The sequence below is a fragment of the Carcharhinus amblyrhynchos genome, unplaced genomic scaffold (genome assembly GCF_965287045.1).
Source record: "Carcharhinus amblyrhynchos unplaced genomic scaffold, sCarAmb.v2.hapA scaffold_54, whole genome shotgun sequence".
Lineage (NCBI taxonomy): Eukaryota > Metazoa > Chordata > Chondrichthyes > Carcharhiniformes > Carcharhinidae > Carcharhinus > Carcharhinus amblyrhynchos.
In genome coordinates, this window is record NW_027649795.1 from 937,592 (window position 1) to 954,721 (window position 17,130).

General features: G+C 46.0%; 1 protein-coding gene across 1 annotated transcript in view; it reads right to left on the reverse strand.

Annotated features, from left to right (window-relative positions):
• LOC145337639 (ADP-ribose glycohydrolase MACROD1-like) overlaps nucleotides 1-17,130 on the reverse strand; it is a 792,171-nt gene that overhangs the window by 24,343 nt on the left and 750,698 nt on the right. The window contains exons 7-8 of the mRNA XM_080182454.1: nucleotides 11,548-11,578; nucleotides 4,617-4,690 (exon numbers count right to left, since the gene is read on the reverse strand). Coding sequence (XP_080038580.1) covers nucleotides 4,617-4,690; nucleotides 11,548-11,578 — 105 coding nt within the window. The remainder of the gene's footprint in view (nucleotides 1-4,616; nucleotides 4,691-11,547; nucleotides 11,579-17,130) is intronic.

Genomic DNA, 17,130 nt, shown 5'->3' on the forward strand with positions numbered 1-17,130 from the left:
TTTTTCCCAGGGTGGAAGAGTCAATTACTAGGCAGAGGGTTAAGATGCAAGGGGCAAGGTTTAAAGGAGATGTGAGGCAGATTTTTTACACAGAGGGTGGTGGGTGCTTGGAACTCACTGCCAGGGGAGGTAGTGGAAGCAGATACGGTAGTGACTTTTAAGGGGCGTCTGGACAAATACATGAATAGGATGGGAATAGAGGGATATGGTCCCCGGAAGGGTAGGGGGTTTTAGTTCAGTTGGGCAGCATGGTCGGTGCAGGCTTGGAGGGGCCGAAGGGCCTGTTCCTGTGCTGTAATTTTCTTTGTTCTTTGATATTTGTTTCAACGCTTTTACTTTCTCAGAAGACTAAGGAAATTTGGCATGTCCGCTACGACTCTCACCAACTTTTACAGATACACCATAGAAAGCATTCTTTCTGATTGTATCACAGCTTGGTATGGGCTCCTGCTGTGACCAAGACTGCAAGGAATTATAAAAGGTCATGAATGTAGCCCAATCCATCACGCAAACCAGCCTCCCATCCACTGACTCTGTCTACACTTCCCGCTGTCTCGAGAAAAGCAGCCAGCATAATTAAGGACCCCACGCACCCCAGACATTCTCTCTTCCACCTTCTTCCTTTGGGAAAAAGATACAAAAGTCTGAGGTCACGTACCAACCGACTCAATGCTGCTGTCAGACTTTTGAATGGACTTACCTCGCATTAAGTTGATCATCCTCTACACCCTAGCTGTGACTGTAACACTACATTCTGCACCCTCTCCTTTCCTTCTCTATGAATGGTATGCTTTGATTGTACGGCATGCAAGAAACAATACTTTTTGCTGTATCCCAACACATGTGACAATAATAAATCAAATCAAATCCCTAACTATGACTGTAACACTACATTCTGCATTCTCTCCTTTCCTTCTCTATGAATGGTATGCTTTGTCCGAATAGCACACAAGAAATAATACTTTTCACTGTATCCCAATACATGCTAATATATGTGACAATAATAAATCAAATCAAATCAAAATCTACCACGCATTAAGTTGATCTTTCTCTACACCCTAGCTGTGACTGTAACACTACATTCTGCACCCTCTCCTTTCCTTCTCTATCAATGGTATGCTTTGTCTGGATAACGCACAAGAAACAATCCTTTTCACTGTATCCCAATACATATGACAATAATAAATCAAATTTAATCAAATCAAAAGGTCCCGACCCACTGACCCCACCCTTCTCCACTGATTACTTCAAGACCTTGTACACAAACTGGAGGGTTAAAAAAATTAAAAGCCTTGCGGCACCAAGGAAAGGAACGGAATCGGAGCAGAACGGGCTATGTCATCTCCATTTGGAAAGCAGAGCTGTAAGGCAATTTCAGTCCCCGGGGACGAGAATCCGCAACAATAAACACTAAACATACAGCCATGAATAATATACATGGAATAACAGTGAGTAATAGGCCTGTAATTTAATCAAGCAGGGTGGAGGGGGTGTACTTAGATGATATCACAAAGCGGGTGAGATTAGTTTAGTCATCTTTTTATCCTCTATTATCCTGGATCAATGCTGGGCAGCCTGTTAGTTCTAAAGTTGCTTTTTATTATTCAAAGCCTCGAACTGGTTTTGGCCAAGCTCTGGCGTTTGATTTGTCAGTAAAAAGTCTGACAACACCAGGTTTTAGTCCAACCGATTTATTTGATAGTAAATGATAATGATAGTGACTCACATTGTCGGCCACTTCAAGACTTGAACAGCAGGTTAGGTGTAAAGATTCGCATTCTAATCAGTAATCTGTAAACTGTCTGTGCTTTATATGCTCTGTCTGAGGCCAGAACTCTCCATTCACCTGACGAAGGGACTAACCCGAAAGCTTGTGCGTTTACTATCAAATAAATCGGTTGGACTAAAACCTGGTGTTGTCAGACTTTTTACTGTGTTTACCCCAGTCCAACGCTGGCACATCCACATCATGTTTGATTTGTCAGCAGCCAAGAACTATTTCCCACAGAAGGAAAGAGGGAGAATCCTTCTGGCTGCTGTGACTAGGCCAAGTCTAGCCCTGATGTGGAGATACCCAGCGTTGGACTGGGGTGGGCACAGTAAGGAGCCTCACAATTACCAGGTTAACGTCCAACAAGGTTATTTGGAATCACGAGCTTTCGGAGCGCTGCTCCTTCATCAGGTGAGTGGAGAAGTAAGTTTCACAAACATGGCATATAGACACAGACACAATTGCAAGATAATGTTTGGAATGCGAGTCTTTACAGGTACAGACAGTGCGAGTGGAAAGAGAGAGATAATCACAGTTTAAAGAGGTGTGAATTGTCTCAAGCCTGGACAGTTAGTGTAGCCTGGCCAATGAGTGTGCTGACTTTAAATTACAAATTCAATTTTATGACTTTCAGTTCAGTCTTTAGAATCCGTACAGCACAGAAGGAGGCCATTTGGCCCATCGAGTCTGCACTGACCACAATCCCATCCAGCCCCTATCCTGGTAACCCCACATATTTACCCTGCTAATCTCTCTGACACTAAGGGACAATTTACCATGGCCAATCACCTAAACTACACATCTTTGGACTGTGGGAAGAAACTGGAGCACCTGGAGGAAACCCACACAGACGTGGGGGGACAACTCCACACAGACAGTGACCCAAGGCTGGGAATCAAACCCAGGTACCTGGCGCTGTGAGGCAGCAGTGCTAACCACTGTGCCACCCCCAGTTGTAGTATATTTTGTGATTCAAAGCTATCAGAGTATTGTAGTGGATGTAGACAATCGATTCCCACTTGTTCTCAGATTCTAACTGTGGGTCCATAAGCTTTTTTTTCCCACCTTTCCCAAGGGACTTGTCCGTATGCCGGAGGTCAGTCGAACTCAGAGTAGGCGATGGCCTTGTGGTATTATCGCTAGACTAAGAGTGGCACAGTGGGTTAGCGCTGCTGCCTCACAGCACCAGGGACCCGGGTTCGATTCCCGGCTCGGGTCAGTGTCTGTGTGGAGTCTGCACATTCTCCCTGTGTCTGCGTGGGTTTCCTCCGGGTGCTCCGGTTTCCTCCCACATCCGAAAGATGTGCTGGTTAGGGTGCATTGGCCGTGCTAAATTCTCCCTCAGTGTTCCTGAACAGGTGGCGGAGTGTGGCGACTAGGGGATTTTCACCGTAACTACATTGCAGTGTTAATATCAGCCTTACCTGTGACACCAATAAATAAACTTTAATTAATCCAGAAACTCAGTGAATGTTCTTGGGACCCGGGTTCGAATCCTGCACGACAGAATTAAGAATCTACTGATGATCCATTGTTGGAAAAACCCATCCGGTTCCCTTTAGGGAAGGAAATCTGCCATCCTTACCCCGGTCTGGCCTACATGTGACTCCAGAGCCACAGCAATGTGGTTGACTCTCAACTGCCCTCCAAGGGGCATCTAGGGATGGGCAATAAATGCTGGCCCAGCCAACTACACACGTGTCCCAGGAATGAATAACAAAGAACAGTTGTCCCTGATCCCATTTCCATGAATCAGGAGTGTGCTGGAATACCTCCCACTTGCCTGGATGAGGTAGCTTGTTCCAACAACACTCACAACGTTTGACATCATCCAGTTCAGAGCAACCCACTTGACTGGCACCCCATCCACCACCGGCACACATAGAATCCCTACAGTGCTGAGGAGGGCATTCAGCCCATTGAGTCTGCACCAGCAACAATCCCATTTTATTTCCATAACCCCACATAATTACCCTGCTAATTGCCCTGACGCTATGGAGCAATTTAGCATGGCCAATCCACCTAACCTACACATCTTTGGATACTGAGAGGCAATTTAGCATGGCCAATCCAACATAACCCACACATCTTTGGACACTAAGGGGCAATTTAGCATGGCCAATCCACCTAACCTGCATATCTTTGGATACTAAGGGGCAATTTCGCACGTCCAATTCACCTAATTTGCAGATCTTTGGAATGTGGGAGGAAACTGGAGCACCCCGTGGAAACCCACCCAGACACGGGGAGAATATGCAAATGGACAGTGACCCAAACTGGGAATCGAACCTGGGTCCCAAGCGCTGTGAGGCAGCAGTGCTGTGCCACTGTGCCGCCCCACCCATTTCTTCCCACCTTTTAAAGATGCATGGGTTAGGTGGATTGCGTTTGGGATAGTGCCCGGGTGGGACTATTGTTGGCACATGCTTGAGGGGCCGAATGGATTCTACGATTCTATGACGGTGGTCAGCACTGAGATTTAAACTGGATTGTACAGTTCAGGGTCAGAGCAGGACTGCCTGGTGTGTCTGGGCTCTCCAGGTAGCTTGCCAATGGCAAGGAAGTGAATATGTTTGTCACTTTTAATGCTGCTTTCTCTGCGGATATTTGGAGATGTAGCTTGTCGGATGTGAGACGGAGCGGGGAGACCAGGCCACATGTACCCGCAGGAAGACCAAGTTCCCCGGCTTCAGGGAAGCAGAACGCAAGCGGCTCCCTCGTCTCCCCTTCAGACAATTCACTCAGTGCTCGTGAGTCTGAGGCTGGAGTTTAATAGCTGCTGTAGCTAGCTCGTGGGAGAACTCCAAGCCGTCTGCGATCACATTTTATCTATCCGGGGACTTACTGAGTCTCTGTGTTCCTCCAGATATTCTCTGATAGTCTTTAAAACAGTTTCTGCAGCCTGTCCGTTGGGATAACCTGTGTGTGGAATAAAGGACAGTTAATGAAACGCTTGACAGAAGTTAACAGCTTGATACTGAATGTTTGTGCTGCTTAGATTAGAACCTGGCCAGTCCTTGCACCTTCAATGTCCCGAAACCAGGCCTAGTCTGTGCACTCTGCTGCCAAGTCCTCCCAAATCCTCCATGTCCACCCACACCACCGGACAGTTAACCTGGAGGATTCCCATTTACCTCACCAAGTACTCTGAAGACTGGAGCCAGGTTTACCCTGCTGTTCAAATTCACAAGTTCACGGTAGCACAGTGGTTAGCACTGCTGCACCAGAGCGCCAGGGACCCGGGTTCAATTCCTGGCTTGGGTCACTGCCTGTGTGGAGTCTGCACGTTCTCCCCGTGTCTGCGTGCGTTTCCTCCGGGTGCTCCGGTTTCCTCCCACAGTCCGAAAGATGTGCAGGTTAGGTGGATTGGCCATGCTAAATTGCCCCTTAGTGTCAGGTGACTAGCCATTAGCTCCATTGAGTCTGCACCCAGGCCCTAATCCCAAGTCTTTACTCTGCTAATCTTCCTGACACCAAGGGGCAATTTAGCATGGTCAATTCACCTAACCTGCACATCTTTGGACAGTAAGGGGCATTTAGCATGGCCAATCCACCTAACTTACACATCTCTTGAGTGTGGGAGGAAACCGGAGCACCCGGAGGAAACACATGCAGACACAGGGAGAATGTGCAGAATCCGCACAGACAGTGACCCAGGCTGGGAATCAAACACGGGTCCCTGGCACTGTGAGGTAGCAGTGCTAACCACTGTGCCAACCATGCTGCCCATAAGTGTTTTAGGTGTAAGGAGAGATTGGATAAACTTGGGTTGTTTTCACTGGAAAGACGGAGACTGAGTGAAGACCTGATTAAAGTCTATAAAATTAGGAGAGGCGCAGTGGATAGACTGGAGAGTCAAAGCTTGCAGGCTCGCAAGATACAAAGAAAAGAGCAAAAAGTTAAAGTAAAGTTTATTTATTAGTGTCACAGGTAGGTTTACATTAACACTGCAATGAAGTTACTGTGAAAATCCCTTGCCGCCACACTACGGTGCCTGTTTGGGTTACATTGAGGGAGAACTTAGCACCTAACCAGCACATCTTTCAGACTGTGGGAGGAAACCGGAGTACCCGGAGGAAACACATGCAGACACAAGGGTTGGGGGAGCATCACATACTATGGCTAGGTGGGCAGAGTTCTTTCAAAGAGCTAGCACAGGTAGGATGAGATGAATGGCCTCCTTTTTTCCCCAAATGAGGCAAGTGGCGTTAAAGTTTATTTATTGTCACAAGTGGGCTTACATTAACACTGTGAAAATTTGCCAGGGACCCGGGTTCGATTCTAGGCTTGGGTGGAGTCTGCACGTTCTCCCTGTGTCTGTGTGGGTTTCCTCCCAGACTCCAAAGATGTGCAGATTAGGTGGATTGGCCATGCTAAATTGCCCTTTAGTGTCCAAAGATGTGCAGGTTAGGTGGATTGGCCATGCTAAATTGCCCCTTAGTGTCCAAAGATGTGCAGGTTAGGTGGATTGGCCATGCTAAATTGTCCCTTAGTGTCCAAAGATGTGCAGGTTAGGGTGGATTGGCCATGCTAAATTGCCCCTTAGTGAGGGTTAGCAGGGTAAATAGCAGGGTTATGAGAATAGGGTCTGGGTGTGATTGTGGTCGGTGCAGAATCGATGGGCTGAATGGCCTCCTTCTGCACTGCAGGGATCCTATGATTCTGTCATAAGTTTGTCGACCTCCATCAGGTCTCCCCTCCACCTTTCCAGTGAAAACAACTCACACTTATCCAATCTCTCCTCATACCTAAAACCCTCCAGACCAGGGTGTGGATCACCCTCCATACCTCACAACTCACCGCCGCTCCTCGGGGTAGTGCAGAGTCTGATCTGGATATCAGGCAGTGGCCATTTTGGAAGAGTCCGCCATTTTGAAAACAGAGGAGGCCTCCCGGCCTTTGAGAAAAACAATTGCTTCATGGCCTAATTTCCAGTCCAGCGTCTCAAGAAGAGAACCGCAAAAAAAATCCTCGCTGTGAGACATTAGCGAGAAGTTTCTCCACTTGTAAATGAGACAATGCCGACATGATAATGAGGTTTGGGACTGCCTGTTTTGTTTTCTACCCAAGCCTGTCAATCACCACAGATTAAACCGTTGGCCCTGCTTACTTCTATTCCAATTTATTTATCAGGCCCATTATACTTAAACTACATTATTCTGCCTTACTCAGAATTATCAATGTACAGAAACACCGCAGAGTGAGTGGCACAGCACAAACGTGATCCATATTCATGAACCCAGCTGAATATTGGAAAAATGACAGCAAAATTTGCACTTAAAATGCTAACAGAAACTGTTATCTCACCAGGGATTTGTGCCACTTGCGGAGTTCTGCGCAGAGTGGTTCACCGAGGAGTGAAATACTTAATTGAGGCCTAGGGAAATTCTTTACGCATTTATTCGTGGGACATGGGCGTCGCTGGCCAGGCCAGCACTTATTGCCCATCCCTAGATGCCCCTCAGAGGGGTGGTTCAGAGTCAACCACATTGCTGTGGCTCTGGAGTCACAAGTGGGCCAGACCGGGAACTTGCAGGCGCAGGTGTTCCCATTTATCTGCTGCCCCTGCCCTTTCTAGATGGAAGTGGGCATGCGGTTTGGAAGGTGCTGTCGAAGGATCTTTGGTGAATTTCTGCAGTGCGTCTTGTAGAGAGTACACACTGCTGCTACTGAGCGTGGGTGGGCAATTTAGCATGGCCAATCCACCTAACCTGCACATCTTTCGACACCAAGGGTCAATTTAGCACGGTCAATCCACTTAACCTGCACACTTTTGGACACTAAGGGGCAAATTAAGCATGGACAATCCACCTAACCTGTACATCTTTGGACACTAAGGAGTAACTTAGCATGGCCAATCCAACTAACCCACACATCTTTGGACACCAAGGGGCAACTTAGCATGACTAATCCATCTAACCCGCACATCTTTGGACACTAAGGGGCAATTTAGCAAGGCCAATCCACCTAACCCACACATCTTTGGACACTAAGGGGTAATTTAGCATGGCCAATCCACCTAATCCACACATCTTTGGAGTGTTGGAGGAAACTGGAGCACCCGGAGGAAACCCATGCAGACACGGGTGACAGAACATGCAGAGCCCACACAGATCAGCAGCATTTCGCTCTTATTCTTTTGACTTTTTTTTTCGTGTTAGGCCTGGCTTAACGGGACCAAATGGAGTTTGCAGAGCTCAGTCGCTGTAATGTGTTTGTCAAACTTGCTTGTTTGTTGGACTGCTGCGAAGATGCTGCAGCTTTGTACAGCTGGGTTGGCAGCTTTTGGGAGATTTCTATTTGTTAAATGCTTCATTAGCTACTTGAAGAGTGGAAAAGCAGTCTTGGCAGAGATTCATCGCAATTGGCAGGTATTTGTTTGTTCCCACTAACTGATAAAAGCTTGTCTCAATCACGTCTTTCAATATTTTTCACTGAGCGTGATCCTTGGGGGGTTAGAGTCAAATGAGGCCCTCACAGAATCCCTAAAGCGCAAAAAGGGACCATTCGGCCCATTGAGCCTGCACCAACCACAATTCCACCCAGGCCCCATCCCCTGTAACCCCAGGCATTTAATCTGATAATCTCCTGACACTCAGGGGCAATTTAGCATGGCCAATCCACATCACCCACATCTTTGGACACTAAGGGGCAATTTAGCATGGCCAATCCACCTAACCTGCACATCTTTGGACACTAAGGGACAATTTAGCGTGGCCAATCCACCTAACCTGCACAACTTTGGACACTTGGGGACAATTTAGCATGGCCAGCCCACTTTGCCTACACATCTTTGGATATTAAGGGGCAATTTAGCATGGCCAAACCAACTAACCTGTACATCTTGGGAAACTGAGGGACAATTTCCGACGGCTAATCCACCTAACCTGGACATCTTTGGACACTGAGGGACAATTTAGCACAGCCAATCCACCTAACCTAACCTAACTATAACTGTAACACTACATTCTGTGTATTTCCTTTCCTTCTCCCCTATGTACTCTATGAACGGAATGCTTTGTCTGTATAGCGCACAAGAAACAATACTTTCACTATATCCCAATACATGTGACAATAATAAATCAAATATTAAGTTTATCTTTCTCTACATCCTAGCTATGACTGTAACACTATATTCTGCACTCTCTTCTTTCCTTCTCTATGAATGGTATGCTTTGTCTGTACAGCGTGCAAGAAACAATACTTTTCACTGTATGCTAATACATGTGACAATAATAAATCAAATCAAATCAAATCAGGATCCTGAAATGTGTCTCGATAAATACTTCTGTACACTCAGTACGGTCTGCTGGAGAAAATCTGCATGCTAATTCCTGTCAGTAACCTACCAACAGCCCAATGACACACTTCCAGCCACTTTTATTGCCTGTCAAGCAAACTTCATGCAGGTTTGAAGTGGAATCCAGAGTGATTATTAAAGCAAATGTATCATTTCATTTCTGCTCACTTAATCATTCACTGTCACTTTGCCTGACGTCTTCATAAAAATATGCTGGGAAGATAAAGTTATATAGTCATAGAGGTTTACAGCATGGAAATAGGCCCTTTGGCCCAACTTACCCATGCCGTCCTTTATTTTTGAACCCCTAGTCCCAATTGCCCACATTGGGCCCATATCCCTCTATACTCATCATACCCATGTAACTATCTAAATGCTTTTTAAAAGACAAAATTGTACCCGCCTCTACTACTACCTCTGGCAGCTCGTTCCAGACACTCACCACCCTCTGTGAAAAAATTGCTCCTCTGGACCCTTTTGTATCTCTCCCCTCTCACCTTAAATCTATGCCCTCTAGTTTTAGATTCCCCTACATTTGGGAAAAGATATTGACTATCCAGCTGATCTGTGCCCCTCATTATTTTATAGACCTCTATAAGATCACCCCTCAGCTTCCTACACTCCAGAGGAAAAAGTCCCAGTCTATCCAACCTCTCCTTATAATTCAAACCATCAAGTCCTGGTAGCATCCTAGTAAATCTTTCCTGCAGTCTTTCTAGTTTAATAATATCCTTTCTATAATAGGGTGACCAGAACTGTACACAGTAGTCCAAGTATGGCCTTACCAATGTCTTGTACAACTGCAACAAGATGTCCCAACTCCTGTATTCAATGTTCTGACCAATGAAACCAAGCATGTCGAATGCCTTCTTCACCACTCTGTCCACCTGTGACTCCACTTTCAAGGAGCTATGAACATGTATGTACATCTAGGTCGCTTTGTTCTGTAACGCTCCCCAACGGCCTACTATAAATGAGTTAGTCCATCCTTGGCTCGATCTACCAAAATGCATCACCTTGCATTCATCTAAATTAAACTTCATCTTCCATTTGTCAGCCCACTGGTCCAATTGATCAAGATCCCTTTGCAACCCTAGATAACCTTCTTCACTGTCCCCTGTGCCACCAATCCAGAAAGAATCTTTTATATTCATTCATGGCAGATGGGCATCGCTGACTGGCCAGCATTTATTGCCCATCCCTAGTCATTCTTGAACTGAATGTCTCGCTAAGTCATTTCAGAGGGCAATTGAGAGTCAACCACATTGCTGTGGCTCTGGAGTCACATGTAGGCCAGACTGGGTAAGGACGGCAGATTTCCTTCCCTAAAGGACATTAGTGAACCAGATGGGTTTTTCCAACAATCGACAATGTTTTCATGGGTGTTGCTGGCTGGGCCAGCATTTATTGCCCATCCCTAGTTGCCCTGAGAGGGCAGTTGAGAGTCAACCACATTGCTGTGGCTCTGGAGTCACGTGTGGGCCAGATCGGGGTAAGGACGGCACATTTCCTGCGTTGAGGTCCAAATATAGTGTTGACGCCTCATGGGTGGTGGGCTCTGGGCTGGGGGGGGGGTGGGGGGTAGGTGGTGGTAGGGGAGGTGTGATTGAATCTATGAACAGATTTCTTCTTGAGGCTGCTAGCTTTATCCCTCCAGGTTGCTGACTTCCTGCAGCTGTGAAGACAGGTGGGCTGGGCAGCGTGAGTGAGTGCTGACTGGTGTTTAAATACAGGGCCTGCAACATTTGAGGAGAGACTGAGTAGACTGGGGCTATACTCATTGGAATTCAGAAGAATGAGGGGGGAGATCCTATAGAAACATATAAGATGATGAAGGGAATAGATAAAATAGAAGCAGGGAAGTTGTTTCCACTGGTGGGTGAAACTGGAACTAGGGGGCATGGCCTCAAAATAAGAGGGAGCAGATTTAGGACTGAGTCAAGGAGGAATTTCTTCACACAAAGGGTTGTGAATCTGTGGAATTCCCTGCCCAGTTGAGGCTCCCTCATTGAATGGTTTTAAGGCAAGGATGGATAGATTTTTGAACAGTAAAGGAATTAAGGGTTATGGTGAGCGGGTGGGTAAGTGGAGCTGAGTCCATGGAAAGATCAGCCATGATCTTATTGAATGGCGGAGCAGGATTGAGAGGCCAGATGACCGATTCCTGCTCCTAGTTCCTATGTTCTTATTCAAACCCTCAGCTGAGGGCTAAATTGCCCCTTAGTGTCAGGGATCTAGCTAGGGTAAATACGTGGGTTGTGGAGATAGGGGTGCTGGCTGGATGGGCTGAATGGCCTCTTGCTGCACTGTAGGCATTCTCTGATTCTATTCTTTAATTCCTCCTGTAGCTTTGTAAAGAAACAGCAGCTCCCTTTATGCGTAATTCACACGTCCGACTGCATGGAGCACTGAAAAGCGGCACTTTAATTTATTGAGCAAAAAGCATAAGAATTAATAAAACAACTTTATAACTTACCATAAACTCCAGTTGAGATACAGGGAAATGCCTGCAATAAAAGAAGGGAAAAATCAACATGGACTTTATACTCCTTCAATCTGCCTTTTATAAAATTGACATTAATACCTCTTCATTTTCTTGTAAGCCTGCTTTAAGACCAGAAGACATCGGGAGCAGAATTAGGCCACTGAGCCCATCGAGTCTGCTCCGCCATTCAATCATGGTGATATTTTTCTCGTCCCTATTCTCCTGCCTTTTCCCCATAACTCTTGATCCCCTTATTCATCAAGAACCTATCTATCTCTGTCTTGAAGATACTCAATGACCCGGCCTCCACAGCCTTCTGCAGGAAAGAGTTCCACAGATTCCCCACTCTCTGGCTGAAGAAATTCCTCCTCATCTCTGTTTTAAAGGATCGTCCCTTTAGCCTGAGGTTGTGCCCTCTGGTTCTAGTTTTTCCTACTAGTGGAAACATCCTCTCCACGTCCACTCTATCCAGGCCTCGCAGTATCCTGTAAGTTTCAATAAGAGCCCCCTTCAACCTTCTAAACTCCAACACACCTGGACCTAGAGTCCTCTACACGCCTACAGTCCTCAACCATTCCTCAGAGTTCTGGTCATGTATTTAAATGTATTTTTTCACATTTACTATGCACACTTTCCTCGGTAATATTGGTCATCTCTTAACGCTTTGTTTCAGCTCAGATCCGGGAGTATCTGAGATTTAGGCTGCCAACCCTCCTCAAATCCCCGGAGTCTCCAAGAGTTGACTTTTTTCTTTAATTAATTCGTGGGACATGTATGTAGTTGGCTGGGCCAGCATTTATTGCCCATCCCTAGTTGCCTTGGAGGGCAGTTGAGAGTCAACCACATTGCTGTGGCTCTGGAGTCACATGTAGGCCAGACCGGGGTAAGGATGGCAGATTTCCTTCCCTAAAAGGAACCAGATGGGTTTTTCCGACAATGGGCCATCAGTAGATTCTTAACCCCAGATATCTTTCATTGAATTCAAATTCTACCATCTGCCGTGGTGGGATTCGAACCCAGATCCCCCAGAGCATTAGCTGAGTTTCTGGATTAATAGTCGAGCGATAATACCACGAGGCCATCGCCTCCGCCTTCAAGGCACAGGAGAACTGTACAGGTACAGCGAGCCAGCAACTTATCAAGGTAGAGGCAGATGGAGACTGCGCAACCTGTGATAGCTGGTGGCCAAGAACCCTCCGTGCCAACTGCTCCTGAAATGATCTGGAGTACTTGGCCTGGCTGTGGTTGTTTAATTTCAAGTGACGATAAGAAGGTGGGATCGCTGGAGAATATGGAAATCAGTTGGCACTCCTTGCAAAGACACCATATGGCCCCACTGAGTGAAAATAACTGTGCGTATAATACCCCCGTGGGGAGAAGTATTCAGACCAGAGTTCCCAACCTACGTGTTAGGAGCAAGAGTCAGCCATTTAGCCCCCCTCTGAGCCTGCACTGCCATTCAATAAGATCTTAGTGACCTGAATAAGGCCTCAACGCCATATTCCTGCCTCTCCCACTTTGACTCATTTGTGAGTCAAGATTCACGGGAACACAGGGAGGCCATTCAGCCCTTCAACCTGATCTGATATGAGTAGATTTATTATTGTCACATGTATTAGGATACAGTGAAAAGTATTGTTTCTTGTGTGCTATACAGACAAAGCATACCGTTCATTGAGAAGGAAAGGAGAGAGTGCATAATGTAGTGTTATAGTCAAAGCTAGGGTGTAGAGAAAGATCAACTTAATGCAAGTTAAGTCCATTTAGAAGTCTGATGGCAGCAGGGAAGAAGCTGTTCTTGAGCCTGTTGGTATGTAACCTCAGACTTTTGTATCTTTTTCCTGATGGAAGAAAGTGGAAGAGAGAATGTCCGGGTGCGTGGGGTCCTTAATTATGCTGGCTGCTTTTCCCGAGGCAGCGGCAAGTGTAGAAAAGTCAATGGATGGGAGGTTGGTTCCGCCATTCAGTGACATAGAGTTATACAGTCACAGAGGTTTACAGCATGGAAACAGGCCCTTTGGCTCAATTGTCCATGCCGCCCTTTTTTTTAAACCCCAAAGCTAATCCCAATTGCCTGCATTTGGCCTATATCCCTCTATACCCATCTTACCTATGTAACTAAATGCTTTTTAAAAGACAAAATTGTACCCGCCTCTACTACTATCTCTGGCAGCTTGTTCCAGACACTCACCACCCTCTGTGTGAAAAAATTGCCCCTCTGGATCCTTTTTGTATCTCTCCCCTCTCACCTTAAACCTATACCCTCTGGTTTTAAACTCCCTTACTTTTGGGAAAAGATATTGACTATCTAGCTGATCTGTGCCCCTCATTATTTTATAGACCTCTATGAGAAAGGATATACTGGCACTGGAGGGGGTGCAGAGGAGATTCTCTAGGTTGATTCCGGAGTTGAGAGGGTTGGCTTCTGAGGACAGACTGAGTAGACTGGGGCTATACTCATTGGAATTCAGAAGAATGAGGGGAGATCTTATAGAAACATATAAGATTATGAAGGCAGTAGATAAGATAGAAGCAGGGAAGTTGTTTCCACTGGTGGGTGAAACTAGAACTTGGGGGCATGGCCTCAAAATAAGGGGGAGCAGATTTAGGACTGAGTTGAGGAGGAAATTCTTCACCCAAAGGGTTGTGAATCTGTGGAATTCCCTGCCCAGTTGAGGCTCCCTCATTGAATGTTTTTAAGGCAAGGATAGATAGATTTTTGGACAGTAAAGGAATTAAGGGTTATCGCGAACGGGCGGGTAAGTGGAGCTGAGTCCACAAAAAGATCAGCCATGATCTTATTGAATGGCGGAGCAGGCTCGAGGGGCCAGATGGCCGACTCCTGCTCCTAGTTCTTACGTTCTTATTAACTGAGTAAGTCCTGCTCTGGTTCGATCTGCCAAAACATATCATCTCACTTTTATTTAACTCCAAGCACACTGATTTTATTGGGACGTAGATGCCAATCAATTTTAACCTGGAAAGCTGTTTGTGCAGGAAATGGGAAACAAATTTAGATCGGCTGGAAGCGGAGAGAAAATAAGAAATCTGCCACTTAATAAACCTGCAGACAGCAGATGCTTCCTGTATTAGAGGAAGAAAACACTTTCATTAACGCCTTATCGACACAGGTGGCAATGAAGAATTCAATTCTTTCCTTATTTTGGAAGTGGTTTTCCCTTGGGGACTTGCTCTCTCCTTTCCTGAAGACACCCCGTCCTAATGGGAACACAATCCCCCATGGCCTTTGGTAGCCCCCCCACTGCTTTACCCCCAGCGACCTGTTTGAGACATCCTGTGTGTGCCTCGCCCTGTTTGCTTTAGTCAAGATGTGGAGATGCCGGCATTGGACTGGGGTAAACACAGTAAGAAGTCTCACAACACCAGGTTAAAGTCCAACAGGTTTATTTGGTAGCACAAGCCACTAGTGGCGTTTGCTACCAAATAAACCTGTTGGACTTTAACCTAATGTTCTGAGACTTCTTACTGCTTTAGTCAGTTCAAAGCTACGAAGTGAATGTAGCCCAATCCATCACACAAACCAGCCTCCCATCCATTGACTCTGTCTACACTTCCCAGTGCCTTAGGGAAAAGCAGCCAGCATAATCAAGGACCCCACGCACCCCGGACATTCTCTCTTCCACCTTCTTCCATCGGGAAAAAGATACAAAAGTCTGAGGTCATGTACCAACCGACTCAAGGACAGCTTCTTCCCTGCTGCTGTCAGACTTTTGAATGGACCTACCTCGCATTAAGTTGATCTTTCTCTACATCCTAGCGATGACTGTAACACTACATTCTGCCCTCTCTCCTTTCCTTCTCTATGAATGGTATGCTTTGTCTGTATAGCATGCAAGAAACAATGTTTTTCACTAATACATGTGGCAATAATAAATCAAATCAAATCCAAGACTTCATTTTAAGATATTTCTACCTATCCACAATTACATTTAAATGCTAGACTGTCGGGGTTAACTAACTCTGCTAAGCTGAGCTAACTTGACTACTTGTCGAATCAGAAGGCATAATGGTTGAGCAAAACTGCATTCCTGAAGGGTACACAATGCAGGCAAACAACAGTTTCCCATAACGGCAGCTGTGAGCATTGTTTTTCTAGACAGAGACAGCCTGTGAAAAATGCTTCCAATAGTGAGATAAGGATTGAAATATATTTTGATTTTAGAGTGTGGTGAGTTCAGTTTGGATGAGTTCTTAGATATCGCACATTACAGTACATGTTTCTTTGTAGAGGGCATGGCTTAGAAACTAGTCTCCAAGTTCATTTTCTGCTTCTGTCATGTTAATTCTTTACATTCTTTTCATAGAATCAAAGAATCACAGAATCCTTACAGTGCAGAAGGAGGCCATTTGGCCCATTGAGTTTGCACTGACCACAATCCCACCCAAGCCCTATTTCCACAACCCCACATATTTACCCTAGCTAACCCCCCCCCCGATACTAGGGTCAATTTAGCAGGACCAATCCACCTAACCTGCACAGCTTTGGTCACTAAGGAGCAATTTAGCATGGCCAATCCTCCTAACCTGCACATCTTTGGACTGTGGGTGGAAGTTGGAGCACCCGGAGGAAATCCACGCAGACAGAGGGAGAATGTGCAGACTCCATACAGACAGTAACCCAAGCCAGGAGTCGAACCCGGGTCCCTGGCGCTGTGAGGCAGCAGTGCTAACCCATATAATCTTTTATGTTTCTATCAGATCTTCCCTCATTCTTCTGAATTCCAATGAGTATAGCCCCAGTCTACTCAGTCTCTCCTCATAAGCCAACCCTCTCAACTCCGGAATCAACCTTGTGAATCTCCTCTGTACCCTCTCCAGTGCCAGCATATACTTTCTCAAGTAAGGAGACCAAAACTGTACACAGTGCTCCAGGCGTGGCTTCAGCAGCACTTTGGACATGGTGTACACGAGTTAAGTTGACCCACTGGTGACCAGAGGAGAATAGGCCACCCCTTTGCTGCGATAACAGTGGCTTAAGTCCCAGCGCGATGTGGTGATGTGGGAAAGGTGTTACAAGAGAGAAAATGCTGGAAAATCTCAGCAGGTCTGGCGGCATCTGTAAGGAGAGAGAAGAGCTGACGTTTCGAATCCAGATGACCCTTTGTCACAGGCAGAGAAAGTGGGAGATGTTTATACTGCAGGGGGAGGGAATGAAAGATGAGTCATAGCCACAGAAACCAGGGGAAAGGCTGCTAATGGCAGCCTGTAGAGAGGATAGAAGGCGTGAATGGCTAAAGGCCAGAGAAGAAGGAATGAAGATGTTGGGGGAAGGGATGGGACAGAGGTAAGATTTAGAAAAGAGGAAGCAAAGGGGGAGAAAAGGGGAGGGAAGGAGGATAAAGTAGGGGATAAAGTAGGGGAAAAGAGCAAGAAGAAAAATGAAGAAAGACAATAAAGAAATAAAAGATTGAGAACAGTAAAAAAAAAATTAAATTAAATAGAATGAAAATAAAGGGGTCTAAGTGTGGTAGGGCAAAGTTGTTGAATTCGATATTGAGGATGGAAGGCTGTAAAGTGCCCAGCTGGAAGATGAGATGTGATTCCTCCAGTTTG